The following is a 23,329-nucleotide window of genomic DNA, read 5'->3' as shown; positions in this document are numbered from 1 at the left end:
TCAATGACACAGTATTGGTAGGTCAAAATTGGCTTAAGTGAAAGTATTTGCACCATGGAATAGACAGATGTTACAAAACAAGTCTTGTTTTCACCCTGGGAAGCAGGTTTTTAAATTTAATTACCTTATCACTGAAATCTATTTGAAATTTGGATAATTATGGAGACTGTGGTAACAAAGAAAACTATCCAGGCAATAATGTAGATTTCTGTAAACAGAAGCTGAATTGAAAGTTATGTCTGCTATGTTAAAATGACATATGCATGTAGAACTAGAAAGAAATAAGGGTAAATTAAAAGTTTAGGGGGCAATAGTTTGTAAAAAATTTTTTAATGTAGAAATTTAATAATAATAATGGATTAAAATCTGATTCAAATATTTGCAAATGTATAAAATAATAATGCTTTTTAGGTATGCTTAGTAAAAATTTTTCCTTTTCTGCTAATTTATTAAAAACTGAAATGAATGTATTTGTCATATTTATATTACCAAACTGCTATATTGGAATACATTCATTAGTAGTGAAAATGTGTCCCATCCTTAAATAAGACAACATTGATTTTGAATTGCAGGCCAGGCAAATATATTCAAACATAGGTAGCATGTTCTGACCATTGTTAATTTCTGTGTCATGACTGAGAAGGTTGACATTCACTTTGACAGATTTATTTTAATGAAGTATTAAACAAAAACTAATTGCTTAGTAAATTGTTGTTTTTGTTGTTGTTCATTCGCTGAAGTCGTGTCCAACTCTTTGCGACCCCATGAACTGCCGCATCCAAGCTTCCTGTTCTTCACTATCTCCTAGATTTGCTCAAACTCATGTCCATTGAGTCAGTGATGCCATCCAACTGTTTCATCCTGTGTTGCCCCCTTCTCCTTTTGCCCTCAATCTTTCCTAGCATCAGGGTTGTTTCCAATGAGTTGTCTCTTTGCATCAGGTGGCCAAAATATTGGAGCTTCAGCTTTAGTGTCAGTCCTTCCAATGAATATTCAGGGTTCATTTCCTTTAAGTTTGACTAGTTTTATCTCCTTGCTGTCCAAAGGACTCTTCATATGAAATACACTTCAATACGAAAAAAATGAATTTCATGCCTTGTGTGGCTGTTGCTGTGCTATGTGTAAGATGATACAGTATGACCTCTGCTCAAGAGATAAGCATGTACGCAAATGGTATGATATAGGTGAAATAATTAAATATGAGATATTGACATAATTTAGAGAAGGAAGATGTACTTCTAACTTGACTTAATAGAAAGGAATTTACAAAGGAGTTGCTATGTGCATTGAGTTTTGAAAGTTGAATAGAATTTTCCAGCAGAACAAAGAAGGTATTGGATGGGGACAGGTAGTCATTCTACACATTGGACTTCACCTATTATGTTGGTAAAAGCAGTTTTTATGGAGTACTTACTATTTGCTAGACATTACTTGACACTGGAGGGGGGCAAAGATGCAAAAAGACATTTCCTTCCCTTAAGAAATTCATAGGACTTTGAAGAGCTGGTGTGATTGCTGGATTTGTTAGTTATCCGCCCCCCCCTTTTTTTAATAGAGAAGAAATGTGGTATATTGGAACAGTGAGTTGAAAATACATGTACCCATTTCTTTTCCAGGCTTTGCCAGTGATCCCATTGTAATCATAGAAAGGTTATTTGATTTTCTGGTCTTTTATTTCCTCCTAAAAATAAAGAAAGTAGACTCATTATTTTAAAAACTGCCAAATAGAGCACCAGATTTTTGTGGTGGTGTTTGTGGAACTGCTGAAGAGGGTCAGAGGGCACTTGCGCACGGGTGAGCATCTGGGATCTCTGAGTTTGTTTCGACCAGATTATGCTCTTAGTCACTTTGTATTTGGCAGTTCTATTAGGAAAGAGACTCTACAGCATAAAGAAGTGTGAAAATGATGACCTGATATTTCAGTTCATTGACTGATTTATTCAATTAATTTTCATGTTCTAGGCACTTCTACATGTGCCAGAGGCTATAACAGTTAAACAAAAAGTAGGCAGATTACCTGAGGTCGAAGAGTAGTAAGAGGCCAGATCATGTAGGGCTTTATATATCATTTCAAGAACGTTGGCTTTCATTCTAACTGAGCTGAGAAGCCAAATGACTTGATCTGGTTTACTTTTTGAGGATTACTCTTTTTTTTTTTTTCATTTATTTTTATTAGTTGGGGGCTAATTACTCTTGATGCTGTATTGGAAACAGAGTTGAGAAGAGCAAAAATGAATTTAAGGAGACCAGTTAGGTGGTTAATCCAATTGCTAATGAGAGGTGATGGCTGTTCAGACCAATGTGGTAGTAGTGGAAGTGAAGAGAGGTAGTCAGATTTTGGATGTGTTTTGGAAGTACAGCCACAAGGGTTTTCTGGTAGTTTAGAGGTGGGTGTGACAGTAAGAACGGAGTAAGTTACGATTACTTCAAAGATTTTTGCCTAAGCAAGTTGAAGGAAAGAGTTGCCATTAATTAACATAAGGAAATTACAGCAGACAGATTTGGGGGGATGGGCAGGGAGGATCAGCTGTCCAGTTTCATACATATTAAGTTTGATTTTCCTTTTAGGTATCTAATGGAGATGGTGAATAACCCAGTATATATTCTAATCTGGAGTTAGATTTGGGGTACATACATTTGGAGATCATCAATGTATGTATGATGGGCTTTCCTGATGGCTCAGCTGATAAAGAATCCACCTGCAATGCCGGTCAAACCTGGATTCGATCCCTGGGTCAGGTCCTAATGCTTTCTTTTGGTAGCTATATTGCTGTCCTTTCCTTCTCATTTAACACATTAAATGAGATTTACATTAATAAGATGCAAGTTAAAATTATTATAATTTAAAATTTACTCTATCAGAAACTTAGTGGCTTTCAAGCTCATATTTACCACTTTATAATTTCTGTTGTTCAGGGGTCTCAGCATGGCTTCACTAAGTATTTTTCTTAGGGTCTCAAGCTCCAATCAGGTTGCTGGCTGGGCTGTGTTCCTAGAGGCTTGATGAGGGGAGAATCTAACTTCAGATTCAGTGAGATTTGTCGGCAAAATTCATTTCTTTGTGACTGGATGCCACTTGCAGTTCCCAGATGGTGCCCATGGTTGCTAAAGATTGCCTGCTATTCCTTGCCATGTTGGCTTTTCAGGCATGACTGCATATTTCACTGAACAGGCAAAGGGAGTCTTGGAGCAAGTTGACTCTTAAGGCAGATATCATGAGTGACATCCATCTTTACAGATATCTTTACTGATATCATGACATCCCACCACTTAGCCATTCCACCACCTTAAATGATTAGGAGCAAGTCACAGATCCTGTACAAAGACATGAGGTGGGGGTTATGTGCACCACCTTAGACTCAGTTCTCCACACTCACCCAATAGTTGTCTCTGAGGTAACTCCACGGCGCATGAAAACCATTGCCTTCAATAATATCCTCTGTGTATAACTTTTTTTTTTTTTTTTTTTTTACTTGGGCTATTGTTCAGTTGCTCAGTCATTGTCTGACTCTTTGTGACCCCATGGACTGGCACAGCAGGCTTCCCTGTCCTTCACCATCTCCCAGAGCTTGCTCAAACTCATGTCCATTGAGTCAGTGATGCCATCCAACCATTTCATCCTCTGTCGTCCCCTTCTCCTCCTGCCTTCAATCTTGTCCAGCATCAGGGTCTTTTCTAATGAGTTGGTTCTTCACATCAGGTGGCCAAAGTTTTCAAGCTTCAGCTTCAGTATCAGTCTTTCTAATGAATGTTCAGGATTGATTTCCTTTAGGATTGACTGGCTTGACCTTGTAGTCCAAGGAGCTCCCAAGAGTCTTCTCCAACACCACAGTTCAAAAGCATCCATTCTTCGACATCAGCCTATATGGTCCAACTCTCAAACCCATACGTGACTACTCAAAAACATAGCTTTGACTAGACGGACCTTTGTTGGCAAAGTAATGTCTCTCTTAATACGCTGTCTAGGTTTGTCAAAGCTTTTCTTCCAAGGAGCAAGCATCTTTTAATTTTGTGGCTGCAGTCACCATCTGCAGCAATTTTGGAGCCCAAGAAGTAAAGTCTCTCCTTGTTTCCATTGTTTCCCATCTATTTGCCATGAGGTGGTAGGACCAGATGCCATGATCTTCATTTTTTGAATGTTGAGTTTTAAGCCAGTGTTTTCACTCTCCCCTTCACCTTCATCAAGAGACTCTTTAGTTCTTCTTCACTTTCTGCCATAAGGGTGGTGTCATCTGCATATCTGAGGTTATTAATATTTCTCCTGGCAACCTTGATTCCAGCTTGTGTTTCATCCAGCCTGGCAAAATTTTGTGTGATGTATTCTGCATAAGAGTTAAACAAGCAGGCTGAAAATATACCACCTTGTAATATATATAGCCTTGTAATAACTTGGGCTACTAGTCTCCCTTAATACTGACAATTTTGCTTGAAGGACTTGAGCCTTATCAGTTTTAATGGCTATCTTTGGAAAAATGACCCTCCAGGATGGTTTCGGCATTATAGATCAAAATATAGTTCTTGTAACACTTGTCCTGTGAGAAAAGTTAGTGTTCCAATTAAGTCTGTGGAAGCTGTATGTTAACATAATTCTTGTAAAGAAGCATATTGTCATTACTATAAGGAAAATTCTGCATTTAAGACATTTATTTAATTACATTTAATCCAGGGTTTTCTAAGCTTATTTGACTAAAGGACCTGTATATCACTCAAGCCTATTAACATTTACAGAAGCAGTGTTTCTTGTTGGAAAATGCCAACACAGATAGCCTGACAAGCTGAGGAAGAAAGTAAAATAACAAGAAGAAAAATGAGAGGAAAAATAAAAGGGCCATAGATAAATTTCCCTTTCTATTTAGAATGAAAGTTGTAGTTATTTTACTTTTATAATGATGAAGATGGTTATGATATCATCAACACTGGGATGACTCTATAATTTGCCAAGCATTTTCACAGTCATTATCTTACTTAAGCCTCTCAAAAATCTGTAAGATGTCACAATTAATCTCTTTTTATACAAATGAGTAAATGAGGCCTAATGTATTATTTGACTTGCCCAAGTCATAAAATTAATAAGGAATGGAGCCAATAGTTTAATGTAGGTTTTGTGGCTCCAGCTATAAAACTCTATCTGTTACAACATGCTGTGATTTTATAAACATGATTAAGTTAAAATGAAGATGTTGAAGACTACCTTTGTATGGTATGTGATTTAATTGAAAACATTTATTAACTTAAGCAAATGAAAAACTGTGACATAAAACAGTTTATAAGCTCTTGTATTCATTTAATAACTGTAGGAAAAATATTACAAATAGGATATCTGAACTGTTTTTCCTCTGTGCATCAAACGCACACACAACACAAACATGTACTGTTGGGTTAGTTTATATTTTTCAGTAGAGATATTTGAAGGAGGAAAATCTTCGCATGCAATGTTAATCTTTTGACTAGTTTTCACCAGGTTTTATATATAAATATGTTTAATTCAAACTAATAGAATGATTGAATATTAGAGTGCAGTAGGACTTAGTTCTCTTTTTAAATTTTTATTTATTTTTTTATTAACTGGGTCTTTGTTGCTGCACATGGGCCTTCTCTAGCTGAGACCCCTGGGGGCTGCTCTAGTCGTGTGCGGGCTGCTCATTGCCGTGGCTTCCCTCGTGCGGAGCACTGACTCTGGGGCACCGGGACTTCAGTAGCTGCGGCTCGTGGGCTCTGAAGTGCAGGCCCAGTAGTTGCGGCACCTGGGCTTTGTTGCTCTGAGGCATGTGTAATCTTCCTGGATCGAACCTATGTTCTCTGCATTGGCAGGTGAATTCTTATCCACGGTACCACCAGGAAAGCCCTAGTGTTCTTTTAATGTAACTTTCTAAAGCACCTATTCCTCTTCTACATCGTGCTGTGTGGTACTCCAGCTTTTCTTTAAATTCTGCCGGTGATGGAATTATCAATACCTACGAAGGCAGCAACACAATATTTTTAACTTTTAAGTTTGATATAATTATAGATATGCAGAAAGTTGCAAAGGTAGTGCATAGAGATCCCATGTGCCCTTTACCTAGTTTTCCCCAAAGGTTACATTTTATATAATGATAGCATGCATAGAATATCAAAAGCAGGAAATTGACACTGGAACAATGTGTTTGTATAGGTTTGTGACATCTTATCACGTACATGGATTCATGGAAGCACTGCTGTTATAAAGATCTTCCTTACGCTGCCCCTTTATAGTAACACCCTCCTCCCGCCCCCTCCTAGCCCTACCCTGTGCTGACCACTAGTTCATTCTCCAGTTCTATTATTTATATTATATAAATGAAATCATGTGGTACGTGATTGTTTTTCACTCAGCATATTGCTCTTGAGGTGCATTTGTGTTGTATGCATCAATAGTTTTTTCCTTTTTATTACTGAGTATTATTCTGTGGTATGATTATACAACAATTTTTAAAAAAAATACAAATTTATTTATTTTATTTGGAGGCTAATTACTTCACAATATTGTAGTGGTCCCGCCATACATTGACATGGCCATTTGCCTATTAAAGGACATTTTGCTTGTTTCCACTTTTTCACTATTACAAATAGAGATATTCTTTTTCGTGAAATTTCTCTTCATATAAAGCACTTTGCCTTTTGCCTTTAAGTACAATATGATCTTAGCTGTAAGTTTTTGGTTGGTATCCTTTATTTATTTGAGCAAGTTCTCCTCATTTCTTGTTTTCTGTTTTTCTTATTGTGATTTTCTTTCCTTCATCAATTAATAGGATCATGGGTTTTTTTTTAAACTTATATGACAGCTTACACTGATTTTTAATATTCAACCAGCCTTGCATGCTAGAAATAAGTCCCATTTGGTCAGAGTGTATAAATATTTTTATATATTACTGAATTATATTTGCTAATATTCTGTTAAGGATTTATGTGTCTATATTCATGAGGGGATTGGTCTGCATGTTTCTTGTTTGCTTTTTTTGTTTGTTTCTTCCTTCTGTTTTTTATTTTTGTTTTCTTTTTCTTGCTATCTATAGGTTATTTGAATTTTTTTTTTAAAAATTGCATCTTAGTTCATCTGTAATGTTTTTCAGTGTATTTCTTTGCAAAGAATTTTATTTAGTTGTTGCTGTAGGTACTATGGGGCTTCCTTGGTGGCTCAGCTGGTAAAGAATCTGTATATTACATATGTGTAACTTACATATGCTGGTGTTGACATTTTACTAATCAGAGAGAAAGGTGGAAACCTTACATACTTTAATTTCTTTTAGCTTTCCCTTCTTATAATGTAATTATCATATCTACTTCTTCTATGTATGTTGAAAGGCATATCAGATGATGTATACTTCTTATTTCAAACATCAACATAATTTGGAAAACTAAAGAGGACGGTAGCCTATTGTATTTACCCATAGTTTTACTTATCGTGTTCTTTATTTATTCCTTCTTGATATTGTCAGGTTCCTTCTTTTTGTTTTGTTTTAGTTTCCACATTTTCCAAAATGTTTTAGCCATTCTTTTAGGGTAAGTTTGCTGGTGACGCATTCTCTTCATTTTCTTTTGTCTGAGAATGTCTTTATTTCTCATTTATTTCTGAAAGATATTTTCACTGTGTTTTGTATTCAGAGTCAACAATTCTTTTCTTTCAACAATTACAAAACACTGTGTCATTTCTTTCTGGCCTTCAAGCTTTCTGATGGAAAATTTATCACTATCTTTGGAGTTGTTTTTACCCTTTAGATAAGGTGGTGTTTCTTTCTTTCTGGGTTCAAAAAAAACAAAAAAACAGTTTGTTTTTAGTTTCTAGTTTGTTTATGATGTATCTCTGCACAAATTTCTTTGCATATTTCTTGTTTGGGGTCTTATGGAGTTTCTTGAATTAGTAGGTTTACATGTTTTGCAAATTTGGGAAATTTTCATTCCTAATTTCTTCAAATACTTTCCAACTCCATCTTTCTTCTCCCCTGGAACTATAATGGCATGAATCTTTCAGTATTTTAATTATGTGATTATAAACCCTGAAGTCCCCAAGGCTCTGTTTAATTTTTACTCTACTATTTTCTCTCTGTTTTTCAGATTGTGTAATTTCTGTTCTATTTTCAAGTTCATTGTTGTTCCTCTGTCCTTTCCATTCTGCTGTTGAATCCATCCGTTTGCTTTTTAAATTTCAGTGATTTTTCAAAACATTCTAAAATTTCCACTTGGTCCTCTTGGCTTCCATGTCTTGTTCTAGAGCTAGAAAGTTAAACAATAAATTTTTGTACTGCAACTAAAGGAAGAACATTTTATTATCTTAGTTCTGCCCTTTGAAGCTAAATAAAATAAAAATATTAAGTGATAAGTATTATTTTCTAAATACTAACAGTCCTGAGGATTATTTTCTATATGTTTTGCACTGATAAGCTTATTTAATTCTTAAAGTAACACTAATATTTACTCATGTAAGAAATGTTTACTGATGGCTTACCATTTGTGACAACTTTGTTTTTTTTCAGTCACATATTTTCAGTTTAGCTGCAAATGGTTACATGGGTGATTTTTTAGAAAAACTATTTCTGCAATTTCAGTAGTTTGCAGGCACAGGGAAAGAAGTGAGACTGCAAGCTGAATTCTCACATCTTCACGTAAACCAGTCAAAAATTTTTATTTATGGTTTCCATATTTATTCCAATTCAGAGATTTATCAGTGCTTTATAGTGGAATAATAATGTATTTCGAAAGAGTTATAGGTTTTCTGAGATTCAAATATACTCAGGGTTATGGGTAGCTGTCAACTCTTTGATTGTCTTTTTGTGCCATGAAAAGGATTGGGAAGCACTTCTCTAGTTTACAGGTTGAAGAATGGGTTCTTTTTCTGTACCAGTTGAACTTTGGGCATGTTAGAAAGTACAGCTTTATCATTCTTTACAAATAAACTTCTCAAAAGAATTGTCTCCTGTTGTTCTCCAACAGTGAGATTAGAATCACCTGGTGGACTGTTAAAACAAAGGCTACAGAATTTCTTGTTAAAACACCTACAGAATTTCTGATTAAATCTAGGTGGTACCCAAGAATTTGCATTTTTAACAAGTCACTGGGCAATGTTGATTATGTTATTTTAAGGATTTTTTAAACCGGTCATCTACACAGAATTTTTCTACTTCATCTTTCTTTGATTTTTCAGCTACTTCAGTTTGGTTTCAATTTCATCCTTCTATCCAGAGTGCTTTTTCTAACATCCTTCCTGATATTAATGTTGCCAAATCAAATTCATAATTTTCAGTTCCCTATCTTACCTGACATGTAGAAATCATTTTATTGTTGTTTTCTCCTCCTGTTTAGGAAACTCAGTTTTTATTTGGTCTGGAGACCTCTATCTCTGCCTCCCTCTTTTTTTCTATCTCTGCATGCTCTTTCTCAGTCTCTCTCTTTCCTTTATCTCAAATCAAACTCTGTTAGAATTCATTCTGGGTCCTCTTCATATCTTATTTTACCCTCTCTTCCTAAATGATCTAGTTATTCCTAGATCAAATGATCTGATAATTCCCAATTTATGTCTCCAGCTCAGATTTTCCTTTTAAGCTTTATTATAATTTAACTAATCGAGTTCCTGAATAACTTATAGTTGTTTGGAATAATACCTAAGATGCATATTTTATCATTTTAATGTGTATGAGTCTTACAGATTCCATGAAATAAAGTAACTCTTTTCTCTCCCTTCACTAAAAAAAGTGCTTCTCCCTCTCATAAATGGTCTTTACTTCCTTTTATTTATTAATGTCAGAAACCTGAGAGTTATCCTTGATGCTTGTCTTGCTTACCGTTCTCATTTATACCCCTAAAACAGCTCTCAGTTTCCTCTTTCCTTACCATGTCTGATACCATCACCTACGTTCAAGTCGTAATCACCTGTTGTGAGTTATTACAGCTGTCTTTTAACTCGTGATATCTTCCAACCCAGTCTCTCTTTAGTACTTAGATTCATCTTTTTAAAATGTAAATCAGATCCTGTCACCATCTTGCTTAAAATCCTTCAGTGAATGAAATTCATAATCTTTAACATGGTGTGAAAGGCCTCTCTAGGCGGATTGGTGCTGCCTCTCCAGTCTCAGGTGGTACCACATTCTCCCTCGTTCTCTTTGGTTCAGGCACGCTGGTGTCCATCAGGGTTTTGTGCAGAACCATCTTGTTCTTCCTGGAATGCTTTCCTCCGCTTTCCATCTGCCTGTATCTTTATCTGTCCTTTATAGGTCACATATTTCAGTTCTCAAACATCATTTCTTTAGAGGTTTTTGCTGACCCCAAAATCTAAATTAAATGCTATTATACTCTTTCAGTGTTTTGCACATTCTATGTGACACTGATGATTTATTTATGTTTATCTCCTTTCTGCTGAATGTCTCATTGTTTTACCCCTTACCTTGAGGTTTAGCACAATGCACAGCAATATTGAAGGTGTTTAGTAAATATTTTTAAATAAATGAAAACATGAATAGAGATTAAGAAGATGTGCACATGTAGATGAAAAACTTCTTTTCCAAAGGTAAGACAAATAAGGGGCACATAAGTTTGAGAAATGGGTATTTGTTGTGAGTTGCCAATTACATAAATTATCTGAAAAATTATTTGAGTAGAAAATTTATTTTTAGGAGAATGAAATTTCTGAAAAAAACTTGAAAAATTGCTTCAAAATAATGTCAAGTACTTCATGATATTTAAGGGAACTTTATATTTACTAACAGAAGTTGAGTGAACCTGTTTTGTCATTTTCATATAGATTTAATCTTTTGTGTAACCAATTCTTTTTTTAATTACTCAAAAATTTTAGGAGGTTTCAGCATTAAGGAGTATCATGCTATATTCCAGAAACATTTAATTACTTCATTTTTCATTATAGTGGTTATTAGCAATCCACTGTTTAATTTTTTAAATGCTTCTTAATCTTTGGGGAACAAACTTATGTCTGTAGGCCAGCATCAAAAAAATAGGATGAGTAACAGACATCGCTGAAAGTCTTTTTCTTTTTTTCAGAATATATAATTTTTTTCCTTTATATTCCTGTTTATTAGTAGCTATCTCTTTTCTTGCAGCAGTTTTGTTCTGTAGAGTTTGTCTAGAGTACATAAGTATTCTGCATTCTATAAATTTACTCGAAATCTTAGCTTTCTCTTGGTATACATAGTGAGTGCTTACAGATAAAGTACTTAAAGCTAGAGGGGATCACACAGTTTAAAATGTTGATTACGTCTTTGTCTGCCCTTTCTTTCGCCGTCTCCTTTACTTCCCTCTTTTGTCTGTCTGACTCTCACAGGAGATGTGGATCACAACTGGTTGGACCATACGTCTTGGCATAGCAGTGAGGCATCCCCAATGTCTTTGGTGAGACATGTGGGGCCTTACTATCTAATTTCTGTTATCATTTCACTTTTCCTTTTGGATTTACACCTTTGCATGTTTTCTTTTTGTATCTTTTTCTTTTTTTTTTTTTTTATCCCACACCTATAGGGGACAGTCAAAAGGGAAAAAGAAAAACTAGTGAGCAGGCACTTTTGTCGGACTCTAACACCAGGTCTGAGAGACAAAAGGAAATGATGTACTTTGGTGGCCACTCTTTGGAAGAGGATTTCGAATGGGCTGAGCCTCAGATTAAGGACTCTGGGGTAGACACGTGTAGTAGCACAACCCTTAATGAGGAGCATAGCCATAGTGATGAGGTACTGAGACTGTGGAGCCTGCCTTCTAACCCGCTCATTTGGTCTTCGTTTGCTCTGTCACTCATTCAAATGAAACATAATAAAAGGACAGGGCATTTCAGGGGTTGATATAGCATTTCTTAAGGTGCAGAAAAGAAAAACAAAACCAAAACAAACCAATCAACCAAAATACTTCTTGCTTGCTTTGCTGTTTTTGCTTTTTGGCGGCATACGAAAAAATAAGTAAATGAAAATAAAAATTAGGAACAATGGAATATTTTGTTTATGGTCGCATGAAAGAACTTGGTAATGTTATTATAAATCACAAATATAAAGAATTTTGTTTTTTGGATTGGCTTATTTGACTGCTTGCATATATTTTCCTTGGGATGAAAATTAAATTATTGACAGTTTGAATCCCAGGTAAAAGGGAGATAATTGGGTCTGTTTGCACAGAAAAAGTTGTTTTTCTTTTTTCCCTTTCACTGTCATTTTGCTCTTTTGTTTTATTGTCATAGCATTTTAATGTAGTATCAATTAGTATTAGAGCCATTGCCATCTGCTTTGGTATTTATTGTTTGCTTTTAGTATAGTGGGACTTTTGAAATCTTTTTATCATATAGATGTGATTTACTGGAACTTGTCTTTTGCCTGCTAAATTTTGCATGAAGATGTGCATGTTAACTTTTAGATAACTGTGGAACTGTGATTACACAAATCGTTTACTTTGTTATTTGACATATAATACATGATGGAATTGTGTCATGATTTAGAAAAGGCTTGAGAAAAACTAATATTTTCAAGGTTGTTTAACAGTGTTTAACAATACCCTTGAATTATCAAATAAATAGATCAGAAACCTGAAAGAGTCAAGAAACCTCCAAAAAATGAGCAGTGTGATCTATCCTCATGTTTGAATTGGACCTGTTTCTCCCATGCACATTCATTTGGAAAGTTACCTAGCCTTGGTATTTTTAATAATTTTTATCTAGAAACCTATTTCAAGAAAACCCTCTTCAGTTTTCATATTTTAATTTAGCTTGACCTTTTAACTTTTACTGTAATAAAGTCTTTCAAAGTCTTCCAGAAGAGTTTGAAGATGAAGTTCTCATTTTTAAATGAGTTCAGTTGCATAGAATTAGAGTCTCTTTTCTGCCTATCATTTTTTAATCTTCAGTGTGTAGATAATTAGAGTCTGCATATACTTTTAAGATTTATCAGTTTTTGTAGAACTATATAACTTCAGTATTGTGTCAGAGCATGTTAGAATTTGAAGTAACTGGTTTTTTGAACAAATGTGAGATATTAAAATAAGATTATAAGCATAATCTTATCATCTTATTAAATTTTTGACCAATGTTTTGACTGAAAGCTGGTTTGTGTAATCATAACACTTTGGAAATTGCAAGTTTAGAGAGATTGTACAATAAAGGGTCATTTATCATAAAAGAACATTAATTTTTGTGTTTATTGATGCAATATGTCAGCACCCTGTGACGTGGCAGCCATCCAAAGATGGAGATCGTTTAATTGGTCGCATTTTATTAAATAAGCGTTTAAAAGATGGAAGTGTACCTCGAGATTCAGGAGCGATGCTTGGCTTGAAGGTATGTGATGAAATATGTGAGATGCTCTATACTCCTTTATAGATTTATCAGAAAAGCAAAAGATATAATAACTCTATATCAATTTAGTGTTTTTTTTCCATTTTCAAGAATTCCTAAATATTTGCACTCATTTTTCGAAACCTTTTCATTTCCAAGTATTATTTAAGAAGTTGCCATTATTTTACAGTAATACATATTTATTTAATTTTGGAAAATAGAACTTGAGTTATATACTTGAATTCTAAATACAGTGCTTAAGCTTATTTTACCTATAGTTGTCCTTCAGGTCTATGTATGTGTTTCTATTCTATTAAAATGATAGCTTTGTTCAATTATTAAATGTGCAAAAATGGGAAATATATGTTTTACATAGGAATATAATCTGTATTAGCGTAGCAAAATATGTATGTGTTTGTGTGTGTGTGTGTGTGTGTGAGAGAGAGAGAGAGAAAGAGAATAGTGTTTGAAGTCTAAAAACTCAGAAATACTTATGTTAGGAGATTTAATGTAAATACTGATTCATATTTTACTGTAAAATATCAGACAGTTGTTTAAGTATACCAAAGAAGGTTCTGTTTATTTTTTGTGTATCTGTAAGGTGAATTAAAAACTGAAATGCAAAGAGAGTTTTAGAATTGAGTCATTGCTACAGAAGTAGTTGTATAGAATCCAGGAAGAGAGATTTGAAAATTTTGATTGTAAATAAAGCTGTGCATCATTTATTGGGTGGTTGCCATGTGGCTGGCACTCGTTTGAGCACTTTATCATTTTACTGACTCTCAGATAAGAAATAAGCTTAGCAAGGTATTTTAACTTGCCCATGGTATCAAAGATGGTGATGAAGGTGAGAATTAAATCCAGATCTGCCCAGTGTAGAGTTAGAACTGCAGTATAGTATAGAGGTCGGGATGCCTTGGCTTGACTTCTATTTATAGCAGTTACTAGCTATATGACATTAGGCAACTAAACTTCTCTTAGCCTCAGACCCTTCATCTGTACAACGGAGACAGTAATACTGAGAATTATTATCTAGTAAGATTAAATAAAGCAATATACAAACATTTAGTACTGTGCCTGGCACTCTGAGATTTCAATGATAATAATTATAGTCAGTATAATTATTATTAACATTTATCAAGTCAAGAAAATTTTAATATATTAACACAGGGATTTCAGCCCATATTATCTATACATGTAATTTTCAGAACCAAATATTTGAATAATTAGTTAATATTAATGAACTGCCTCTGAGTGTTATTCACTGCAGTTGGGGAATAAATACATGGAATAAGATAAATCAATAATTTTTAAATTCTGTATCTTTCAGTCAGTTGAGAGGAGGGGAAAATATCTATTCTAATCAATGAAATTAGTTATGATTTTTGCATAATTTGCTACAAAGTTGATATATTGATTGATTGGCAGTTCTGAGAATCAAAGCATTAATTTTTAATAGACTAGTCTTATAGCTACACATATGATTCCACCGCATTAATGCTAACCTTTGTTTTTTTTTCTTTTTCTGAAACATATGTGGCAATAGAAGCAGAAAAATTGGGATGCAGATGGTCTTAAAGTTTACATTAGTTTGGATGAGATTAAGTAAATTTTGTAATTTTCTCAGGAAAAATCCATCATCATCATGCACGTCATTAATGTGCCCCAAAGATTACCAACTAATAAAATTCTTAGACGATATCATAATTATAGTAAAAGTAACAAATTATATAGTATGATACTTGACATCTATAACTAGAAATTTATAATTAGAAATGTTAATGTAATTATATGTAATTATGTAGTATTGTGTAGTAACATAGTTTTAGAAATGGCAAAAGAAAGAATTCTGTAATAAAGGCAGAAATTATAAATTGTTTCTAAGGTATGCAACATTTTCAACAAATAATTGCTTAAATTGTAAAACATTTGGAGTACGTATACTTTGACATATACCTTGACATATACTCAGTTCCTAATAATAACATATATTATTAAAAATTATTTTTAACATAATAAATTATAGTTTCAAAACTTGCAAGTTATCTAGTTATGTTTTACTTGAATCTTCAACTGTGTTCAATTGAACAAAAATGCCTGTTTTAACATTTTCTTCTTTTAAACAGGTTGTAGGAGGAAAGATGACTGAATCAGGTCGGCTTTGTGCTTTTATAACCAAAGTTAAAAAAGGAAGTTTAGCTGATACTGTAGGACATCTTAGACCAGGTAGGTTTTGATTTTTGATTATTTACACTTAACTTGTTAAACTTAGTAGTTATGAAAAAGTTGTCCTCATTTAGAAGTGACTTCACTGGTAACCAAAATTTCATTTAACTTAAATATTAATTTTTATTCATCAATGGAAAGTTGTAGCTATTAGTTCTTGAGTTACAGTAGATAAAAAGATTTTTATATTTACTGATCTTATTTTTTTGTTGATGGATATTCCTAGTCCGTATCTCAGATTAGCATAATTTGTTTCCCATAAGCCTTATTTCTTTTGACGAACTTCTAGTATAGTTTAAAAAGCAAATTTCATGGATAAATACGTTTTTCCTGAAATGTGTCACTCCTTATGTCTTTGATAATGGATACTATTGAAGAGATCCTTGAATGCCTTGGAGAGGATTCAGTGAATGATCAATGTTAAACTTTTCATAAAAAAGATTAGACAAGTGCTCAACTACATATATATTGAGAATCCTAGAATACAGAGTTATACGTTTTTCAAAGAAGCAACTGATCTTGATAGTTTCTAGAATTGCAATTTCTATTAAGAAATCACAGACAAGAGTGATGTCACCAAGTTGTAGACATAAGTTGTTCCCAACTTGCTTCCCCTTGCAGGAACAACTAATAACTATTCAGGGACAGGACACTATTGAAAATAATTCTAGATATCACAGAGATGACTTTTACGTAAAATTTTCCTCTGGTCTTTCCTTGTCCTTTTGTGTGAAATTTACTAATCATCCCAGTCATCATATTTTATGCCAGTGGAGCTGTTCTCAGTATGTTTCTTATTCCATAATGGTGCTTGTATTCTACAAAATTGATTGCAGTTTGAGATTGCATTTGATTCCAGTGCATTTTGTGAAGTGAGATTTTCTTTCTAAGATTATCATTGCTGACACACACCACAGGTGATGAAGTACTAGAATGGAATGGAAGACTATTGCAAGGAGCCACATTTGAAGAAGTATACAACATCATCCTGGAATCCAAACCTGAACCACAGGTGGAGCTTGTTGTTTCAAGGCCTATTGGGTGAGTTGATCTGAATACTTTACACATGAATAAATTTGAATGTGTGTGCATGCTCAGTCATTCAGTTGTGTCTGACTCTTGTGACCCTAAGAACTGGAGCCCACCAGGTTTCTCTGTCCATGGGATTTTCTAGGCAAGAATACTAGAGTTGTGATTTCCTCCTCCAGGGTATCTTCTCTACCCAAAGATCAAACTCCTATCTCCTGTGCTGGCAGGTGAATTCTTTACTACTGCACCACTGGGAAGTCATAAAGTTGACTACTATTAAACAACTTGTAATATGCAATTCAATAATATCTGATTGCTTTATAAAACTAAATTTTTTTAGGATAGTGCTTTTTACTCCTTTAACACGTTATCAAAAATGACATCTTTTTATCTGATCATGCTAGAATATATAGTTAATTACAAAAGAAGAAAATTTAGGTGTTTATAATTTTTCTTAGGACTTCCCTGATAGCTCAGTTGGTAAAGAATCCGCCTGCAATGTAGGAGACCCTAGTTCGATTCCTGGGTTGGGAAGATCCCCTGGAGAGCGGATAGGCTACCCTCTCCAGTATTCTCGAGCTTCCCTTGTTGCTCAGCTGGTAAAAAATTCTGCCTGCAATACATGAGAACTGGGTTCAGTTCCTAGGTTGGGAAGATCCCGGAGAAGGGAAAGTCTACCCATTCCAGTATTCTAGCCTAGAGAATTACATGGACTGTATGTTTTTATTTTTTTAATATTTAAGATAATTTTTATTATCTTAAACTCAGTAGATAGCTAAAGGATTAGCAGAAGGGGACTATAGTAACAGTTATTCTCAAAAGAAGTTTCATAATCTGTGGTTCTCTACATTGCACGAGAATCAGCTATATCCTATGAATTTTATCTGTTTTTTCCAAAATGGAGATTTAATATAAAAAAAAGAGACAGGGTAAGGGCACACTGTTTCTAGATGGAGGCAGCCACTTAAGGAAAAATGAACATCTTTAAGTTAACAGATAAAAAGTAAGCAAACATCAATTACTCTTTAACTTTTTAAATTGGCAATAAATATAATCCTTTTTAGTAATTTTTATTAATAATCATTTTTATTATTATTTTAAGTATAATCCTTTTTAATCTAGTGAATAATTATGTTTACTTTTTAATTATATTGTTAGAATTACTCATGAAATACTGCAGCAGTATTTCCTTTACAGAAGCTTGTATTCTAAGCCAATGTGAAAGAGAAACCTATAACTTAAAAAAGCAATAGAAAAATATATAAACTGACAGTGAATTATTAAATGCATGTCAGGTGTAAAAGTATTCCAGGGTAGAAACTGGATATTTCTCCTTTTTATAGAATACTAATGCCTAGTTTTAAGTCATTTAGGATGAGTTTTTCATGATGAAATTGCTTCATGAAGGAAATTTTCATGAAGGAAATTACTTCAATTGGTAACTTAATTTTCAAAATGTTCCTTTCAAAAGTAATGAATCTATCACATGAAATTATATCTATTTTTTTAGTTTGTCTTTTCATAGTTTTGCTATATGGTTAAACTATTACCTTAGGGTATTAATTAAATAAAGGTGTTTCTTGGTATTAAGGAATTCTCCAATCACATTTTTGTTTACTATTTAAGTATTATTGATGCAACTTTTTGAATGAGCTTAGCCATTAATATATATCATCCTTGGCAAATCTCAAACAAAAATGTGCATACTTTAGGTGTAAATGCACTACAGAGTAATTATGTTAAGTCCAATAAAAACATGTTTACTTTTTTCTTAGTAGAATTATTATGTTTAAAAAATTTCAGTCACAACCCAAGTATTTTAATTTTTATTTTGGTGATATTTTATTTGAATTTCAATGCTGCTGATTTGAACAACAGCAGGTACAATGTAAAGAGTAGAGTATAATTAAAATATATCTCTAAAACTTACCTTGTTTTGAGTATAGAAATTTTTTGAATGGAAAATTGTATAGTAAAACATATAGGAAATGAATTGTATATTTTCATAAATCTGCCCCAAATGCATGTAATTTTTCATTTTTTTAAGTAGTAGGAGTCAGCCCCGAGAACTTTGATTAGCAATAAAGTGCTATGACTTTTTTCTCCTTATTTATATAATGCTTCTATCATGCACAGTTTTGTTCATTTTGCATTGTCCTGTTATAATATAGATTAATAATTGTCATAATAGTAGTTCCTACTACTTTTTAAAACAATTTCCTGTTTTTTTTTCTTTTTCTGTCATTTCAGAGATATACCTAGAATACCTGATAGCACACACACACAACTGGAGTCCAGTAAGTTTCATTTGTTTTAGGAGAAAATGTCATTTATAAAGTCATTCATCATCTGAGTCAAGTGAATTATTTATTAATATAAAGTAAGAAATATAATAGTACTGTTGTCAAGTATGCAGTTGTATAAAGATGGAAGATTTAGTATTATTTCATGTTATTGTGGAAAAAAGTACAAAAGTCTATATCTTAAGATGATTTTTTTAAACTACACTGTCTTAACTACCATATTTTTTAGATAGCTGTATTAAGGTATATTACTATAAACTGAACATATTTAAAATGCACAGTTAGGTAAGTTTTTATATACATGTGAATCTGTCATCATATTAAAAAATAATGAACATATCATCACTACTCAAAATTTCACCCTCTCCCCAAATTTCACATAATTTTAAAATTTACTACTTGGTAACCTAATCCTCAGTAAATGTGGGGAATCCTGAGGACAATCTAGTGAATAATTACATATATATTCTTATCTATATTTTTAGAAAATGGATAATCGTTCTGATTTAACAAAGTAGTAATGGAACAATAGACATTTAAGTTGAAATGACATTAAATATATAAACATTTTAAATTACTTGTGTTTGAGTGCTACTTCAGATATTAAGCAAATATCTTCAGCAAATATGTTAAAATTATTACAATTTTATATATTATATAGACATTTAAAAATTATATAGACATTTTAAATTACTTGTGTTTGAGTGCTACTTTCAGATATTAAGCAAACGAATTTTTTCTAATGAATTAAGTTCGTTGACTGATTAATAGGAAGGCATGTTTTGAAGGAAGAGACGAGGGTCGCAGTTTGAAATACGTTGATCAGGATAGACCACATTGAAACAGAAGAATTGGAGCAAGGTTGGACAGAGTGGCAATCTGAGGAAAAAGCTTTTCAGGTACAGAGGGCAGAGTTTCAATGGTGCTAAGCCAGGGAAGCCTAAGATGCATTTAAGAAAAAGCAAAAAGACTGTTGTGGCTGCAAGAGTGAGCAAAGGGAAGAATGGCAGTGGGGAGGACAGGGAGGTAATGGGCAGCCAAACTGCAGAGACTTTACGAGGCATTGTGAAGAATTTGGCTTTTACTCTAAGGGAAATCAGGAGCTACAAAGGATGTTTTTTGGGGGAAACTTATATTTTACAATCTGAGTGCTGTGTTGAAAAAAGACTAAATGAAGTGAAACAGAGAGACTAGTGAGAAGGCTATTTCAGTACTTGAGTGGTGAGCCAATGGACACTTAGACCATGATGGTTGCAGTGAAGGTGGTGAGAAGTGATTGGATTCTCTACACGTGACAATTGACAGTATACCATTAAAATAGATGGGTTTTTTTACATTTATAATTATGAGTATAAATTAAAAAAAAAGAAAAACTTTACCAGAGAGGTCAAATCATTTTGGAATGGCTTAACTCTAAATTTTAAAATTTGATTATATGATATATTTGCTTTAGTACCTTTGGCTGGTTGCTAAATTATTTTATTCAAAATAATATGATCACATAAAATTATAAGTACTAGCATAATGATATCATCATCATCACTCCTATTTTGGATGCCTGGAACTATGGTAGATATTGTTACTTATACTAATTTTCACAACAGTCTATGATGTAGGTAAAATTTTTATTCACTTACATCACCCAGATATTGTATAAGCAGTATGGAATCCTTTATCTTATTGTAGCTGTTTGAAAAACCCCTAGGCTACAATTCCAAAATTGTTTCTGTTAAGGCAGGGGTCCTTTCTCAAATAAGATTGAATCCTGTTTGCTTTAGAAGTTGAAGAGTAGCTTTCTCCAAGGCCTAATTCTTAGCCTCTATTTTTAGTTCCTCAGTAAGTTTTTCTCTTCATATAATTTTAATTTCCACATGACTCCTAAGTTACATTATCAAAATAATCTATCATTGTCCCTTCAGCCCTGGATATTTAAAGAATATTGAAGAATATGTTCTAAGTGTCTTCCTGTTACTTGAAGCTTAGCTTATTTCTTAATATAAAGGCAGTACTCTTTCCACTTCTAAATGCTATGAAGGTATCACCATTACTTCTGATCCCAAGGCTTACCGTTTCCCCCTTCATTTTACACTGTATTCTCTCTGGAAGTGAATACTATCCACTTAGGACCCCGATTCGGGTGACACTTTACATTTTAATTTCTAACACTAATATCTCCTTGACATTTGGTCCCATCTGCATATCTGTTGCCTGCTTTACATTTCCCCTTGGAGGTCTGCAGTGTCACAGGGTCACTGTGACAGGTCCCAAATTAACTTCTCCAACCATTCCTTTACACACAGAACTTCTCCACGGTTCTGCACCCAGGGAATATCCTCTGTGTCCTGTGCAGAGAACAAGACATAGGGGACCATATCTGGTTACAAGCCTTGAACTCTTAGTGTCCCCCCCGTTTTCCTTAATCTTGCATATCTAATTAATTTGAGTCCTAATTTTCTAATTTTGTGATATTGCCTCAATTCTTTCTTTTCAGTCCATTTTCCAGTCATTCCTATTCTTTTTATATTTTATTGAATTCCACTTATTCTTAACTATTTTTCATCTTGCTCAATTCAGACACTTTAAATGAACAGTAGAGACATCTTCCTCAAATGCAATTTTTATTACCTTACTCATAAAAATTTAGCATGGATATATTATTAGTGCCAAAATTTGTAGCCCAGAATTCCAGGCATTTAATTCTGTCAGTATCTCATTAGCCCCATTTTATTCACTTGGCAATTTGTTCATTCCTCTCTATACAGATAAATTCATACATGTAACTTCTGGGTACTGAAGTTCTGCTTTTTCTGCTCTCCTATATCTTTTTTTCATAGCTCCTCACTTTCTTTTTACCCATCTAATTTATTATATCCTTCCAGATATGGTTAAAAACCACTGCTGAAAACTTTTCACAGTTAATATTCTAGTAATTACATTTTTAGCATTACAGGTTTAGACCATGTTTGAGTTGCTTTGTTGATTTAGGTTTTGGCTTGGGTTTTTCCTTCTTAAGTTTCTATTTTTAAAATTTCCTAGTATATTATTGTAAGGTATGAGTTTAGAACACACAACAGATGAAGTAACTAGGTTCTGATGTCTGTCTCTACTATAATTGGCACAGAAAATGGTTCACCCTTGGTCTTTCAAGAATCCCTAAGCTGCACTTACACTTTTAAAGAAACCCTTTAAGTATATTTAGAACATTGTGGCTAAGAAAAAGGTCTATATAATGGAATTTTGTAGGTATTAAAAATAACAAGATATATGGTAAAGATGATTAAATACTAATGAAGAATCATTGTTGTTATTCTTTGTGTATAATTGCCATTTCAGGTTCTAGCTCATTCGAATCTCAAAAAATGGATCGTCCTTCTATTTCCGTTACATCTCCCATGAGTCCTGGCATGTTGAGGGATGTTCCACAGTTCTTATCTGGACAACTTTCAGTATGTAATCACTAGATTAATTTCTCTTTTTGGGATATCAAGTAGTATTTTTATTACATGATGCCATTTTTTTGTGAACCAAGTCCTATTTAGAATATAATTGTGTTTTTCACCATCAACTTTGTTGTTCTTAGTAATTTTAATTAATTTAAATTCTATTATAATTATCTAACAGAATGCTTTCTTTATTAGAGCTAGATTTTTCTGGAATTTGGTGGAATTAGAATTTGTGATGCTATCTAAAACCTTTTTCAGTAAGTAATATTATTCCAAAATTCAAGGTCATGATTTTTGCTCAGCTAAGAAAATGGGGAAATATGTAATAGATTACTGAGTATATTGTGTGGCTTTCATATTGTGACCCCTAATTTGAACATTTTATAATAAAAGTTAAAAATTAAGTTATCCATCTTGTACCCATATTAGAAGAGCTTTGCAAATTTAGGCTCTCACATTTTATTAATTTCTAAAGTTGTTATTCTGTTTTAAACCATTTAAAAATGTTAAAATGTATCCACTTATATTTTAGAAACAAACAGATTAATATTGATACTAATTCTGATGAGTTACTAGCCTGAAATTTTATGAGTATTAAGAACTCTTTAGATTCTCAAAATTCAGACATCGAATTTTGGATAATTGTTACTGTTAAGTTAAAAGCAAAACTGTTCTTGGTCTAATTTAAAAGCAATTTCTAGCTTTGTTAAATTAGGTACAGATTTTGTCCTTTTATTTTCTGGGAGAAGGAGAAGTATTTGATTTTTCTTAAGAGTTTCCATGAATTAGATGAAGATACAGGAAGTATAAGCAGAAATAACATAGTAAAAGTCATTAGGCACATCTGTTCTGAGATTACTTTAATCTCAAAAATGAGAATAACAAAATATGAAATACTATTAGGAGATTGTAAATGTCTTACTAAAATGGATTTCTTCTCTTTATTATTTTCTTTTCCTTTCTCTTTCATAAACAGAGTGAACTTTTTCATTTGAGGACAGTGGTGTTTTTCCACAATAAGTAGCATCTTTCTACTTATTCTCTTACATACATTGACA

At 33.2% G+C, this 23,329-nt stretch overlaps 1 protein-coding gene across 6 annotated transcripts in view; it reads left to right on the top strand.

Moving 5' to 3' along the window:
• Positions 1–23,329, top strand: part of RIMS2 (regulating synaptic membrane exocytosis 2) — a 599,507-nt gene that overhangs the window by 295,445 nt on the left and 280,733 nt on the right. For 4 of the 6 annotated variants that reach the window (XM_061123619.1, XM_061123620.1, XM_061123618.1 and 1 more), the window contains 6 exons: positions 11,479–11,687; positions 13,154–13,273; positions 15,397–15,496; positions 16,414–16,537; positions 18,776–18,822; positions 22,162–22,274. In XM_061123619.1, coding sequence (XP_060979602.1) covers positions 11,479–11,687; positions 13,154–13,273; positions 15,397–15,496; positions 16,414–16,537; positions 18,776–18,822; positions 22,162–22,274 — 713 coding nt within the window. Of the gene's footprint in view, positions 1–11,284; positions 11,353–11,478; positions 11,688–13,153; positions 13,274–15,396; positions 15,497–16,413; positions 16,538–18,775; positions 18,823–22,161; positions 22,275–23,329 lie in introns of all 6 variants that reach the window. The other 2 variants (XM_061123622.1, XM_061123621.1) reach the window with 1 other exon arrangement.

This window comes from Dama dama, chromosome 21 (genome assembly GCF_033118175.1).
Source record: "Dama dama isolate Ldn47 chromosome 21, ASM3311817v1, whole genome shotgun sequence".
Lineage (NCBI taxonomy): Eukaryota > Metazoa > Chordata > Mammalia > Artiodactyla > Cervidae > Dama > Dama dama.
This window is presented reverse-complemented; position numbering and strand designations above follow the sequence as displayed.